A 14,658-nucleotide genomic window follows, 5' to 3' on the forward strand; every position below is an offset into this window, starting at 1 on the left:
TGAGCCCACGCAGCCATCTGGGGAGAGTGGGGGAGAGGCCGACCCCCGGCCCAAGCCTGCTCGAGCGTCCCGGGGTCCTCACCGAGCACTCGGAGCTGTGGGAGCAGCGCAGGGGCCGGGGGCGAGGAGGCCCGCCCTGCGGTCAGGTGGGACCCCGGGCGCTGCCTTTCAGGTGGGGACGCAGCACAAAGGGCCCTTTGTCCTCAGCTTCCCCTGGCCTGCGCTGCATTGTTCCCCCGAGAAGTGCACAATGAGACATTGTGCAGAGCAGAAAAGGGCCCCTTGTCCAGCCTCCAGCTCCGCGGCTCTGGGCTCCCTCCTCGGGTCTGCCCAGGGTGGGCGAGGCCACCAGAGAGGTCTGCTTGGAGCTCATGTTCTCATGTCCCCTCCAGGGTCCTCCTTCCTGAGCTGACCACAGAGGACCAGTCCATCTGAGAGTCTAGAACCTCCATGGGAATGAACACTGTCGAGCAGGACCTGGCCATAGAAAGGCCAGCCAGAGACTCAAGTTCTTGCCTGGTTCAACCTGAACTTAATAAAATGTGCACTGGTGTATTATTCAGCCATTAAAAAAAATAGATAAGTATTGATGTATGTACAACATAGATGAACCCTGAAAACGTGTGCAGTGAGAGAATTCAGACACATAAAGCCACGTATTATATGAGTCCATTTATATGAAACGTCCAGAATAAGTCTATCCACAGACAGTTCCCAGGGAGTGGGGTCGGGGGTGAGACTGCTCACAGGGGCAGAGTTTCATCGTGGGATGAGGGAAACATTCTATAGGGGTGGTGCAGAACACAGCGAGTGTACAAAATGCTACTGAATTGTACGCCTAAAATACTTACTTCTACGCTATGTGGGTTTCATCAAAAAAAAAAAAAAAATCTCTAGTCCTAGTTTCAGAATCACCTAAAAAGGTGATTTACCTGTCAGAATACGTCTTGTCATTTATACTAAACTTACATCTTGATCTGTATTGTTGTTGCTGAGTCACTCAGTCATGTCCAACTCTTTGTGACCCCATGGACTGTAGCACACCAGGCCTCCCTATCCATCACCAACTCCCGGAGCTTGCTCAAACTCATGTCCATTGAGTCGGTGATGCCATCCAACCATCTCAGCCTCTGTTGTCCCCTTCTCTTCCTGCTTTCAATCTTTCCCAGCATCAGGGTCTTTTCCAATGAGCTGGCTCTTCACATCAGGTGGCCAAAGTACTGGGAGTAGCTAACAGGTGTAAAATAATATTAGATATTATTGTGCTCCACGAGGGTGACCCACTCAGAAACAAACCTTTTTCTGCAACCCTGAGCCGTAGGGCTGCGGGCCTGGTGCTGGACGGGGCTCTGAGGTGCCTTCTCTGGCTCCCCAGCCCATGCCTGCATGAGCATCAACAGAGCTGCCACTTGCCAATGCCAGGGCCTGGAAAGGCTCCTGAACCCACATTTTCAAGCAAATAACTGTATGAAAGTAAGTCAAAAAGATACGAGAGAGGCCAGAGGTGCTGAGAAGAGGCCTGACTGCCCTATGGGCTGGTTTCAGGAAGACCCGGAGCCGACCCCACCTGGGCAGAACCAGAAAGGGGCCAGAAAGAAGGGGAGGAGAGAACGGGGGCCCCCCTGAGAAGAGCCATCAGCTCAAGATAAGCTGGGGTCCCGGGAACGCTGGGGTGGGCCTGGAGCCGGGGTGCACGGCTCACGGCTGGCAGCGCTCCTAGCAGCTGCGGGGCGGCTCCACGGAGGAAGGGCCACATCGGCACCTCGTCCAGCTGTCCCCAGGCACCCAGGCTGCCCTGCTGCATCAGGGCAACTGTCCCTGACGTGCCTTTGCAGCTGTCTCTGGCACCCACAAGAACCCAGCTTGCGCCCGAATCTAATCGTGCACCCTTCATTTACCCCAATTTTTCATGTCTTGACATCTGCTGATGGGAGGGGCAGGACCCGCTGGCACTAACATCTGTCACTGTCTTCTGGAGGTGGTCAGTGTGCGCCAGCCCACTCTGTCCAGCGGCCAAAAGCCCCTGGTGAGGCTGGCAGGTGCGGGAGGGGGTGGGCGAGCAGGTGCGGGCCATTTGTGGTTGTTCTGGAACAGTGACTCACGGGCGGCTGTTCTGCTTGGCTCACCGTCTCCTGTCCCCGCAGCTCGGGCAGTCTACTCTGCACCCCCGGAGGAGCCCAGCCCCATGCAGCCCTGCAGGGCGGTAGGACATGACTATTGCCAGACAGAACGGGCAGAAAGCTACCCTCTCTGGCTGTACAGCCCTAGGGGGAAAAGAACAGACAGTTAAGCTTTTCTCATGGAATCACATTCTGAACGGGAAAAAATTCTTGTAAACCTCCAAGGTCACAATCAGGAGCCCCCATAGGTGAATCTGGCCCACGGGACCGTATTGGTTACCAAACCCCATGGTAATGCCACGTAACAAACAGCCTCAAAGCCACAGGTCGCTGTCGGTGGGCAGTGCTCCCCAGCCAGCCTGGTGCAGGTGCCTCTGCGGTCAGCTGAGACCTGGGTGGCGGCAGGTCCCGGGCCGGGCCTTTGGGCGGGAGGGCCTCTCTCACCGCCACCACGCATGACAGCCTCGCCCACAGCAGCCTCCACACCTGCCTCCCTGCCTGGCTCCTGAAGGGACCTGCCTCCAGGACCCCTGATGTGGCCCAGACCTCGGGGTGCTGAGGGCTGGGTGGGGGGACCTGTGTCCAGGACGAGCCCGAACATGGTCGTGCCTTCCTGTGACTCTCGCCCAGCAGTGACAGGGGCGGGCAGCACTGCTGTTACGGGCTCTCGTGCTGGACGTCCAGTGGACCTGACCACGGAAAGCAACCTGGAAAGCAACCAGTTTCCTGTGACGGAGTTCACAGGGAGGACGCAAGACATGTGGGGTGTAGTCCGCGGCACACCCAGCATCCTACGGAGCAGGGTCACTCCCACAGGTGGCGGGCCCCCTGCTGCCCAGAGTAATGCCAGAACTCGCCCGAGCTAGAGGTCAGAGGATGGCATCAGGACCCGCAGCTGGGAGCACCCTCCTTGAAGGGACCCTGATGCCCCCTGGGGGAGCCCCACAGCCCCCCAGGGCAGGAGGCCGGGCAGGGACGAGCCTGCAGCTCCCGTTCACAGGCCGGCTGGGACATCTCCAGCCACACTTCCTGGAATGCTTCACAGGCCAAGCCTCTGCAGGGCCGACCCCACGAGCATCAGCCGCTGTCCCTGCACCGACGCAGGTCTGGCCTGGAAACCCCAGAAGTGTTTGCAGAACGAGCAACAAAACACATCACACTCACCCCTGATCTAAACTCACAGACCTGCTCAGTGGCCATGGGTGCTCTCCGTTTCTCGACAACAGAGAGTGTTGAAAGCTGTCGGAGATTGCCTCTAACCTCTCGGGTTGATCCTCCAGTGGATGCCCAGGGGTTCCATGGTCAAGAGCCTTCGGAGTTGGTGCATCCAGGCCCCTTGGTGCTTAGCTCCGCACAGCCTGCGCGGGGCCCCGTGTCCAGGGGCTTCGGAGAGGGAGCAGCGGCCCAATTGTTAGGAGGCTGTGATCTACTGGCCCCGGACCCCCAGCTACCTCTGATGACCAGCCGGTGCCCTGCTCACACCTGGCCAGGGAGCCTATTCCTTCTCAAGTTGATACCAGGTGACTGGGTGGCGACCACCAGTGTGAGCGGCAAAGCTGGCCCCCATCTCTTAGTCCTGGGGCCCCGGGCACGGGAGCAGGTGGCTGCCACTCGTATCCTGCATGTGTCCCACTAGGAAGGGGGCGAGCCAGCTGCTGCCCCTCCAGCTGTCCTGCCAGGCCCAGAGGCTCCGAGGGCTCTGCCCCAGTCTGGCACCCCAGAGGCAAGGCTCTGCCCCGCCCCCCGCGTCTGAGCACCTCCCACCTCCCTGCAGGAGAACCGCATCTCCCCAGAGAGCACCGTGGTTAAACCCCCTTCACCGTGCTCAGAAAAACAAACACCTGAGGGAAAATCTGTAACAGTGTGTGCTTTAACTTGCCTTGGACACTGGTGGGTCTGTGGAAACTTCCAGAGGTGTCCAGGGCCCAGCCGGCTGGAGCCCCTTACTAGAAAAGGGGATTTTCTCTGTGACGTGTCTACTTCCAGCCTCGCTGGCCCACCCTAGGCTCACCCGACACAGGCTTGTGCTGAGCGCTTCAACTTGGACAGAGTGCGTGCTCTGTCGCTCAGTCAGGTTCGACACTGTGACCCCATGGACTGTAGCCCGCCAGGCTCCTCTGTCCATGGGATTTCCCAGGCAAGAATACTGGAGTGGGTTGCCAGTTCCTTCTCCAGGGGATCTTCCCAACCCAGGGATCAAACCAGCATCTCCTGGGTCTCCTACATTGGCAGGAAGATTCTTTACCCACTGAAGCACCTGGTAAGCCCCAACTTGGACAAATGAGTGAGTGAAAGTCGCTCAGTCGTGCCCGACTCTTTGTGACCCCGTGGACTATACACTCCACAGAACTGTCCAGGCCAGAATACTGGAGTATTCCTTTTCCTTCTCCAGGGGATCTTCCCAAGCCAGGGATCAAACCCAGGTCTCCCGCATTGCAGGTGGATTCTTTATCAGCTGAGCCACAAAGGAAGCCCAACTTGGACAAGAGGCCTCATTAAATCAGAAAGTCAAGCTTGGAGGGAAAAGCATAGCTCTTGGCAGCCTGTTTGGGCTCAGAAGCCTGGTTTTCTAAAGTCAGTTTCAACGCCCTGGTCCCCTCCTGCAGGTGGACTGAGGATGTCCCTCCAGTCCCATTGCTGGGGTCCCGGGGCAAGGGCCCAGAATGGGACTGGGGTTCAGAGATCCAGGAGTCCAGTGGCATGCAGAGCCCTTCTGCAGGGACAGGGAGTGGATTTACCGGCCAACGGGAGGGGCCGTCCAGAGGCAGGCAGAGCCCAATGCCTCCTCGGCACCCAGTTACTCCGGGAAAGATGCTGCTGGCCCCTGGCCGGACCTCCTGGGGCTCCCTCTACCCCAGGGACCCCGCCTGAAGGTGGCTTTGGCAGCGGAATCACCCTCTTCCCCCCGTCAGAGACCTAACGACTGCGGGTGGAGCCAGCTCCAAGCCTGCTGGCTGGAGAGAGATGGACGGGCACAGCCGGAGGCTCGGGGACCCGGGGTTGGGGGGTGAGCGGAGGCGGAGCAGAGACTGCAGCTGTCCCGACACACCTGTGCGCGCATCTCACCGGGCAGACACTGGGCGCGGGGCCCATCTCCTAGGGTTGAGCATCGTCCCTCCCCAAAGAAGAACGGCCACAGCACGGGGGTCCCACCGGCAGCCTGCAGGCACGCCCAGGTGGTGTGGGTTTATTCATCAGGAGGCTGTGGAGCTGGTGACAAGGCACAGAGGGATAGCCTGGACCGGGCCCTGTGCCTGGAGGCCGGGAGGCACCTGAGGAGGTGCCCGCCGGACACAGCGACTGCTCATGGCCAGTGCCTGCCACGGACACCCCGAACACCCTGCCCTGCGGGCAGAGATGGGAGGATCCAGGTGCGACCTTCTAGAGTCCTCCACACAGAGAGACGAGGTCCACTACTGCCCGCCCCTGGGGGACGCCGGTCCAACCAGTTTCCACCCAGACCAGAACTTCCACAGCAGCTGGCAATGATGCTGGGGAGGGGCGCTGAGCAAAAGGCTCGGCCCAGAGCCCTGATGGTCTGTCCCCGGGGCTGCTGGAGCCCTGGGGCGCCTGTCTTCTCTCTCTGGGACCTGGTGGGCCAGGATGAGGCTGCCTCCATGGGGCCTCTGCTCAGAGCTGCCCCCTCATCTCTGGCCTGGACGTTTGGTGTCTGCAGAACGGCCAGTAATTAAAAGTACCAATTAATCCCTGAGGTTCAGCTGGGGTTCCCAGGATGTCATGCCAACCGCCTCGGGCCGCTTGCCAAGAGGCCCAGGCGGGGGCTGCAGACACACAGAGGACACACGGCCGCTAGGGCTCAGGGGCCCACGTGGCCAGCCCCCCAAGGCCAACTACAGACATGGCTTCCCTGACCGTCGGCGAGGAGAGCCAGACAGGGGATGGGCGGGGTGCCCTTCTCTGCGGTGGCCTGGGGCCCTCAGCAGCCCGTTCAGATAGGGACTTCCCAAGAGGGTCGGGCAGCCATGGTGGATGGGCTCGGGGGGCCTCTGCACCCAGAAGGGGTAGCCCTGCAGCTCTCTAGCCCTCCGCTGGCAGGCCTCATAGGCACAGGGGTGCCTGGCAGCCCACACCCTCTTCTCTGCAGGGCCCTGAAGTCTCTGCCAGGGGCTGCAGGCCTGGAAACCTTGCTTACATCAGCGTTCCCAGGCTGATGGTTGAGGGTCAGGGTCCTGCTCCAAACCTGGCCCATCAGATCATCTCCCTGAAATGACAGAGCCCACTCCGTAAAGGTGCAGCGTGTGGACTGGAGTGGGCGGGACAGGAAGGAAGAGCTAAGAGAAAGGGGGGCCAGGAGGGGAACTGGGAGCCGCCCCCACCTTGCCATCGGTGCTTTTTGCTGCCCCGGGGCCTTGGCACATGCTCTGTGCCCCCTCCCCACCATGCTCTTTCCTCTCTGGTCAGAAGCTTCAGGCCTCAACTTGTCACCTCCTCAGAGTTGCCTTCCTGGACCACCCCGCCCACACCCACGCCCATGCCCACACCCACGCCCACCCGTGGTGAGTTCTCACAGCTTGGTGTGTTGGCCCTCCTCAGATGCCAGCACCTTCTGGGCTGGGACTGTTGCTCAGAAAGGCCACCACACACAGTGGGCGCCTCATCAGTACAGGAACCAGCTGTGGCCCCGCCTCCTCTGCAGGCCACACCCTGGGGCCACTCAGGGACTGCCTGGCAGCTCAGGACACGAACCCAGGTCAGCACCCAAGGGTGGGGCTGGAGCACACCTGGAGAATTTTACAGCCTTCATGCCAGCCAGGGGGCTTTGGGGGCACTTCTAGGCATCAGCAGCCGGGACGAGCTGTGCCCTGGCAGGGGTCTGCCCGCCCCCTCGTGGGGAACGGTGGCCTGCACATACGTGACAAGCTGCCCACAGCACTGTGTCAGCCCTGGCCACTGCAGCCCAGGGCGCCCAGTGTGGTCACACGCCACACACTGTGACCTGGATCAGGCGCTGGGCTCCTCTAGCTCAGCCTCTTTTCCTCCAGGGGTCCCAGCGGTCACCGGTCTGCGGCGCCCCTCCATGGGTCAGTGGGAACAGGGAGAGGCCACCCTGCCCATGTGCCCAACACAGCCTGGGCTCCATTCTCCTCTTCATGGAAACAGACCTGGTGCCCAAGGGCACATCCGGTTCGGGGGGTGGGATCCAGTCCCCAGGTCAGGTCTGTCATCCCCGCCGCCTTCCCCCCACGTCAACCCTGCATCTACAGGATGCCTGGGTCCATGTGGGCCAGAAGTCCAGCAGCTGCCCCTGGGCAAACGCCCCCCCCCCCCCCCCCCCCCCCCCCCGCCAACCTTGGGCCTCTGGCTGTAGGGTGGGGCCCCAAGAGGAGGGCAGGGGCTCAGGAGCGAAACCACCGCTTCGAGTGGACTGTGACCCTGTGGAGATGGGCAGGTAACGGGAGGGAAGGAGTTGGGACAGGCCCTTCTGGAGGCCAGCTCTCCCTCCACCGTAGGGGCCTTCTCCAGCGTCCTCAGAGCAAGGCGCCTCAGGGTGCTTTCCTGGGAGACTGGAGGTCAGGGTCACTGACCCGGGGCAAGTGGGGCAGCCCATCCCTGACCCAGAGGTGGTGGGTACCTGCCTCTGGGCCCTGGTGCCGGCAGCTCCAGATGTGAGGCTGTGGGGTCCCGGCAGCCCCTGGAGTCCGCTTGGCGTCCGCCTGAAACCAGGCTTTCTCCAAGGCAGAGTGTGAAGAATCCTCATTTCTAATGGGGTTACGGCCCAGGTGCTCGGGCTCTGTGGGTGGGAGGGGGGAGGGACCGGGTGCTGAGAGCATCAGGCTGAGGAGGAGAGGCTCTCCCTGCAAGGTCAGAGGCTCAGTGGCAGCGCTCAAGTTGGTAAAAGCATCATCGACTTTCAATTTGGAGTTAACCGACCAGCGCCTCCTACTTCTTAGGTTGCACCCCTGCTAGCCCCGAACCGGAGGTGCGTGGTTGGGGACTGGGCACCCTTGCCTTGGGTCACTCGGGTCGGGTGGGCCGCAAGTTCGGAGACAGGCGCGTTCGGAGTTGGCTGCCCAAGGGGTGCAGTCTGGCGAAGCCTGGGCGGCTGGTCCGTCGTCTCAGGGCGGGTTTGGCGAAAGAATCCGAGCCGCCCTCGGGGACCGCCGGGCCCGCGGCCAACTCGCGGGGGCGGCCTCGGGCGGGGACTCGGAGCCGCGGCCCGGCGCTTGCCTCCGGGGAAATGTCCCCTCTCCGACCCCGCGGTCCCCACCAGGGCGGCACACCCCGCCCCCTTCTCTCCTTGGCTGGCGCGCCCACCTCCTCCACTCCAGGCGCCCGGAGCGACCTCCGCCTCCGCCAGACCACCCAGGACCGCCCCGCCGGACGGCCTCGGTGCCCCCAACCCCCGGATCACGTCCGGAAGGCCCTGGGCCCCCGCGTCCGGCCACGCCATCCGCCGGGCCGCCCTAGGGACTCAGCAGCTAGGGTCAGCCCAGGCCCCGCCCAGCGCTCCCGCCCCCTTTGGCCGCCGCGGCTCCCGCGGCCGCGCCCCCGCCGCACTTTCCACGCCGGGACCGGACCGGTCCTGAGGTCGCCCAGCTCCTGAGCGCGTGTCCCCTGAGCGCGCGTTACCTGGACGTGCGCGGCGTGCAGACTGGCACGCGGGAGGCTCCTCCACTTCGCGCCGGCCCTGCGGGCGGGGAGCCGACCCCCGCCCTGGGCCGCAGGCTGGCGGGCAGTTGACCCCGGCGCCTCTGGGCTGTGGGCAAGACGTCGGGGCTCGAAGCAGGCCGGGGGGAGGGGGGTGGTAGGCTTTTGAGGGCCCGCCTCCTCGCGCAGCTGGCTGCGCGGGCTGGGGGCTGGGAGCCCGGAGCCTGGACGCGCCAGCAGAGGGAGCGCGGCCGTGCACCCCGGCAGGCACAGGGAGCCCCGAGCGTCCGGAGCTCCCCGCCGCTGCCCCCTTCCCCTTCCCTCCCCTTCTGGAAGGGGGGCCCGCTGCGTGATGCACAGTCCGGCCTCCGATCCTCGGCTGCCGGGCGCGCCAGCCCCACGTGGTGCGGCGCCAGGCGGGGCGGGCGGGGGCGCCGCGGGAATCTCGGCGCTTTCTTTAAGGTGGGGGGAGGAGGCGGGGGGCGGCCAAGCTCCGCCCCCGGTGGCAGTGGGGTGCGTGCCGGCCAATGGGGAGCCGGGCGGAGGGCGGAGCCTTGTGGCCGCCGCTTAAAGAAACTTGTTGCGGGTCGCCCCGCGGGGACCGATCTCCGGCGGCAGCGGCGGCGGCTAGCGGGCTGGGGTCGGGCCACCGCACTGCAACCTCGGGTCCCAGAGCGGCTGCAGCGCAGCGGCCATCGACCCGCTGCGCCTCCCCGGTGCGCGCTTCTCCGCGCGCGGCCCCGATGCTGGACATGAGCGAGGCCCGCGCCCAGCCGCCCTGCAGCCCGTCTGGCACTGCCAGCTCCATGTCGCACGTGGAGGACTCGGACTCGGATGCGCCGCCCTCGCCCGCAGGTTCCGAGGGTCTGGGCCGCGCGGCGGGCGCGGGGGGCGGCGGCCGGGGCGACGCGGCCGAGGCGGCGGATGAGCGCTTCCCCGCCTGCATCCGCGACGCCGTGTCGCAGGTGCTCAAGGGCTACGACTGGAGCCTGGTGCCCATGCCCGTGCGCGGCGGCGGCGGCGGCGCGCTCAAGGCGAAGCCGCACGTGAAGCGGCCCATGAACGCCTTCATGGTGTGGGCGCAGGCGGCGCGCCGCAAGCTGGCGGATCAGTACCCGCACCTGCACAACGCCGAGCTCAGCAAGACACTGGGCAAGCTGTGGCGGTGAGTGCCTGTCCTCAGGCCGGGGGCGGGGACCGGGCCCTGGGGTGCCTGGAGCTGGGAGGTGGCGCAGCGCCCGGCCTCGGCCCTTCTCCCAGTGGCTGTTCCCAGGGCGAGTCCTAGTGGAAAAACCCGATCTGGCCAGCCTGGTCGGGCGCAGGGTACAGGACAGATTGGACAGGCAGAGGGCAGCGGGAGGAGTGTGCCCCCGAGAACACGGCTGTAGTCCAGAAATAGCCCCCTCTAGGCCATGACTGGCAGGCTGAGTTAGGGGACCTCAGCTGTGAATGGCCCCAGAGCCTGGAGGCCTGTCCCTCCCAGTGGAAAGTGGCCTCTTTCTAGAAGCAGGACCCATCTCTGGAGGTGCCCCCTCCTTGGAAAGGATGCCCAAACCACCCCATTGCAGGAGTCTAGAAGCAGATGGAAGGGTGTGGTTTGCCTGCCAGCATCTCCCTGCAGCTTTCCCCTCTTCTCCACCTCTGCACCCTCAGCGGGGACAGAGGGGGACGCAGGGGGTGTTCAGCGCTGGTGCCCACATTGGCGTGATGAGGCTGGCTACTCTGTAGAAAGTAGGATGGCAATGGTGGGCAACAGCGACAGGACTGCTCTTCGTTCAGGGCAACCCACCCCCACCAAATGCTCTCTCCTGGGCTTGACAGTGGACGGCTTTGGGGTCAGGGCGCTGGTCCCCTCTCCTGCCCCTCGCCTCGCGAGTGGGCACTCAGACCTTGTGTCTTCTCTGCTCCTGCCCGTGTCCCGTTGCTGCTGTGCCCCCAGACCCTGGCCCGCAGGCAGTTAGAGGGGAGCTCTGGAAGGTGCGAGGGGCCTGTGTGTGTTCACAGCCTCAGCAAGGACCACTGGGTCGTGCCAGTGTTTCTGGAGCCCTGGGAAGCCAAGCTGCCCGGAGTCTCGGCTTGGCTCCCGGGAAGCCTCCCTTTGTCCAAGTGTATGCTCAGCTGGGTCCTGGCCTCTGCACCCGCCTGCCTTAGAAAGTCCCAAAGGGAGGGAACAAACAGGCTCCGGGAGGGGAAGTGAGAGGGGAAAGATGGAAGCGGAAGGACCTGTGTCTTTCCTGGCTCATTCCTCCGATCGCCCCTGGCTTGCTCCCGGCCATCCTCAGTGCAGGGGCGCACAGCCTGGGGCCCCCGCCCCCATGGAGGCACAGGCAAGCACACAGCTCCCCTGGACCTCCCAGGCTCGCAATGCGGGGCCAGCGCCCTGGGCGGTGCCAGCTGCCTGCTCATCCCGCCCCTGCCCTCTGTCCCCCAGCCTGCTGAGTGAGACTGAGAAGCGTCCCTTCGTGGAGGAGGCGGAGCGGCTGCGCGTCCAACACAAGAAGGACCACCCCGATTACAAGTACCAGCCGCGCCGCAGGAAGAGCGTGAAGACCGGCCAGAGCGACTCGGACTCGGGCGCCGAGCTGGGCCACCACCCGGGTGGCGTGTACAAGACCGATGCCGGCCTGGGGGACACGCACCACCACGGTGACCACACAGGTGGGCTCCCAGGGCCGGCGAGCAGGGCAGGGTCCTCGAGAGAACCAGGCCTTCCCCGAGTCCCCTCAGAAAGGCCCGTAGCCCTGGCAGGCAGCTATTCCGATGCCCATGGGGCCCACTCGGCCTCCTCTGACACTGGGCGCCTCAGAGCTCATCCTGGCTCAGTGCCCTGTGACCTGGGTGTTTTCTGTCCTTCTGGAAGGCCTTTCGGCTTCCCTGGCCTTTTTACTGGGTCTGACCTCGGGTTCACTCATGCTGCTGGGCTGGTGGTCAGCAGCTCAGTTTCAGAATCAGACTGACCTGGGTGGAATCCCGGCCAGCTGAGCAGTCTACGTCGAGCTGGCGAAAGCGGTGGGCCTGGGGAGACAGGTTTGGTGTGGACCCTGTGGTTGCCATGGGTGGGGGACTGGGCGCGTCCTCTCCTCCACTCCACCCCCACCTTGGTGGTCACGACGGGGCCTCCCTGGCCCCAGATCTTCCTCTAGAACAGTGCTTAACGGAATTTCCTTGGCCGCGGAGTGAGGTCTGGGTCTGGCTTTGCTGGAATTTCTGGGAACTATATGGGAACAAAAAGCCGTTGATTCCTACCTGCGGCAGTTAGCCGGGCGGGTTTTCCTCCCCTGTGTGCGTCGCCAGCCCAGCCACCCCCTACAGAAGGGGCATTCATCCCTGAAATGTGCTCTGTCCCCAGGGCAGACCCACGGGCCGCCCACCCCGCCCACCACCCCCAAGACTGACCTGCACCACGGGGGCAAGCAGGAGCTGAAGCTGGAAGGCCGCCGCCTGGTGGACAGCGGGCGTCAGAACATTGACTTCAGCAACGTGGACATCTCCGAGCTGAGCAGTGAGGTCATCGGGAACATGGACACCTTCGATGTCCACGAGTTCGACCAGTACCTGCCCCTCAACGGCCACTCGGCCCTGCCCGCCGAGCCTGGCCAGCCCGCGGCGGCCGGCTCCTACGGGAGCGCATCCTACTCGCACTCCGGGGCGGCCGGCATGGGGGCGTCCCCCGTGTGGGCTCACAAGGGCGCACCGTCGGCCTCCGCGTCGCCCACCGAGGCGGGCCCCCCGCGGCCGCACATCAAGACGGAGCAGCTGAGCCCCGGGCACTACGGCGACCAGTCACACGGCTCCCCGGGCCACACCGACTATGGCTCCTACAGTGCGCAGGCCAGCGTCACCACCGCCGCCCCTGCCGCGGCCGCCAGCTCCTTCACCAGCTCGCAGTGTGACTACACCGACCTGCAGGCGCCCAGCTACTATGGCCCGTTCCCCGGCTACCCGTCCGGCCTCTACCAGTACCCCTACTTCCACTCACCCCGCCGGCCCTACGCCTCGCCCCTGCTCGGGGGCCTGTCCGTGCCACCCGCCCACAGCCCCCCCAGTAACTGGGAGCAGCCGGTGTACACCACCCTGACCAGACCCTGAGGGTGCGGCCGCGGGAGGGGGCCGGCCGAGGACTGCCTCGCCCCGGCAGAGACACACAGGCCTCCGGGGTCTCGGAAGGTGCAGCGAGGGCAGGCGCTGCGGCTGCGTCAAGTGCCTGCCGAGGCCCGTGAGGAGCCAGGCTGTGCGAACGAGCCCCCTCTGCTTACAGATTTCCAGACCCCCATCCACGGACAAAGCCCTCCTTCTCTTCCCTCTCTCTTTGCGGGGACTGCGGCTCGGAAGCCCAGCCGGGCCCCACTTCCGAGCAGGCATGGGTTTTGCATCTCCCTGGCTGCAAAGTGGCAGCCACAGCACAAAAGACAAAAGGAGGGAAGAGGTGTGGGGGCTCCGGGCCCCCCGAGCTCCGGCCAGCCTTGGTACTGAGAACTCGTAGGGCCCACGGATGACATTCCCGCGGCCGGGAGGCGTCCGAGGGAACACGTCCTGGGACCAGCCCATTAGACCCGAGGTGTTCCTTGTAGTTACAGTTCTTCCGAGCAAGGTTTGGCTGTGATTAACACTTCTCTCTTTTTATTTTATTATTTTTTTTAATTTTTATTTTTGAAGCTTCAATGTATTTGATTTGTTTTGAAAGCTGTTAAAATGTATTTATGTTCTGTGTTATTTTATCTGTAATTAATGAAGTAATCTGTGCAGAGAGTAGAATTTAAGACGAGACAGAAGCCGGAGAGCTGAGGGTGAGGCATGGGCGGGGCAGAGCGTGGGGGTCCTTGCTCCGAGTGGCAGGGCCCCAGCTCCGGGTCTCCCGGAGGTGGCTGGAGCCCTGAGGCAGGAGAAGGGGCTTGTCTTGTGGTTTCTCTGATCAGGTTGGGGTACCCCTGGCACGGGCATTAAGTCAAGGTTTAGGAGGCAGAGTGCCACTGAATTTCACCCCTGCCCGTGGCCGTGCCAAGTGGTGGAGGCGGGGATTTCCTGGGACTCGGTGGCTCCAGAAACGCATTAATCTTGGCTCTTAGGAACCAGGCGCCACCTACAAGCTGTGAAACTAGAACCTTCTCCACTAAGCGTTTTTAGATTCTTAGTTTTAGAAGAAAAATGCCGATTTACCTGTCCTGCTTCCGCTGTGCGCTGAGCGACGATAACTGCCTACTTCCTGGAAAATTGTGCCTTTAAAACTTTGTAAATTTAAGTACATCTGAGATGTTGCTTCTTTTTACTTTTTCTACTTTTTCCTACCTTTTTCTAGAAAAAAAAATTTTTTTTTTTTTTTTTGCATATGTCTTCCTGGGGGTGGGGGCAGGGGGCTGCAGCAACTCATTTTTATGCAATCTATTTTTCGGTGTCAAGTTTGAACTTTCGCTGTCACTTACCTGCTGTGTTTCGCTCCTTTCTGACCAAGCAATGCTAACTTTTGTACAGATCAATTTGATAAAAATTAAAAAATGCTTTTTATCTACATGGGCTGCATTTTGTGTGTTGCTTCCTGTAAGCCTGGGAGCTGTGGGTCTCTGAGACCGAGGGGGTCCAGTTTTGAAGGGGGGCTCTATGAGAGTTAACCCCAGGCTCCCTGGGGAGGGGCCCGCTGGCCAGACCACCCTCCTTATTCCTGTGGGGGGCAGGGGTCTCCTCAGGAGGCAAAACGGGTCCAGATGAGCCAGATTCGGATGGCGGTTTCCTCCCGGGCGAATCCCAGAGCTGGTCTCTGGGTGGCTGACGGCATTTTTCGGGCGCTGGCTCGGAGCCAGGCTGGGAGCTGGATAAAAGCCGCCCCGCAGGCCCTGGGCAGGGCTGTCTGGTGGGCAGAAAGGGTTTCTAGGCAGAGACGGTTGTGGGAGCGGCAACAAGCGAGAGGCCTTTCCCGCACACCCGGCTGGTGCAG

The 14,658-nt window shown here is 62.9% G+C and overlaps 1 protein-coding gene and 1 long non-coding RNA gene across 2 annotated transcripts; one reads left to right on the forward strand and one right to left on the reverse strand.

The window, feature by feature from the left end:
- Positions 1-1,142: 1,142 nt before the first annotated feature.
- On the reverse strand, positions 1,143-7,703 carry LOC139032834 (uncharacterized). Its single transcript, XR_011485459.1, has 3 exons — positions 7,431-7,703; positions 1,899-2,193; positions 1,143-1,230 (listed from the first exon to the last, which is right to left on the reverse strand). It is a non-coding gene; the product is annotated as an uncharacterized lncRNA (long non-coding RNA).
- A 1,496-nt stretch (positions 7,704-9,199) lies between these two features.
- SOX8 (SRY-box transcription factor 8) lies at positions 9,200-14,235 on the forward strand. The gene is made up of 3 exons (XM_020886447.2): positions 9,200-9,894; positions 11,161-11,387; positions 12,079-14,235. Exons 1-3 carry the CDS (start codon positions 9,257-9,259, stop codon positions 12,816-12,818), a joined length of 1,605 nt encoding a protein of 534 aa, XP_020742106.2. The 5' UTR covers positions 9,200-9,256; the 3' UTR covers positions 12,819-14,235.
- The last annotated feature ends 423 nt before the right edge of the window (positions 14,236-14,658 follow it).

Source organism: Odocoileus virginianus, chromosome 33, assembly GCF_023699985.2.
Source record: "Odocoileus virginianus isolate 20LAN1187 ecotype Illinois chromosome 33, Ovbor_1.2, whole genome shotgun sequence".
In the NCBI taxonomy this organism is placed as follows: domain Eukaryota; kingdom Metazoa; phylum Chordata; class Mammalia; order Artiodactyla; family Cervidae; genus Odocoileus; species Odocoileus virginianus.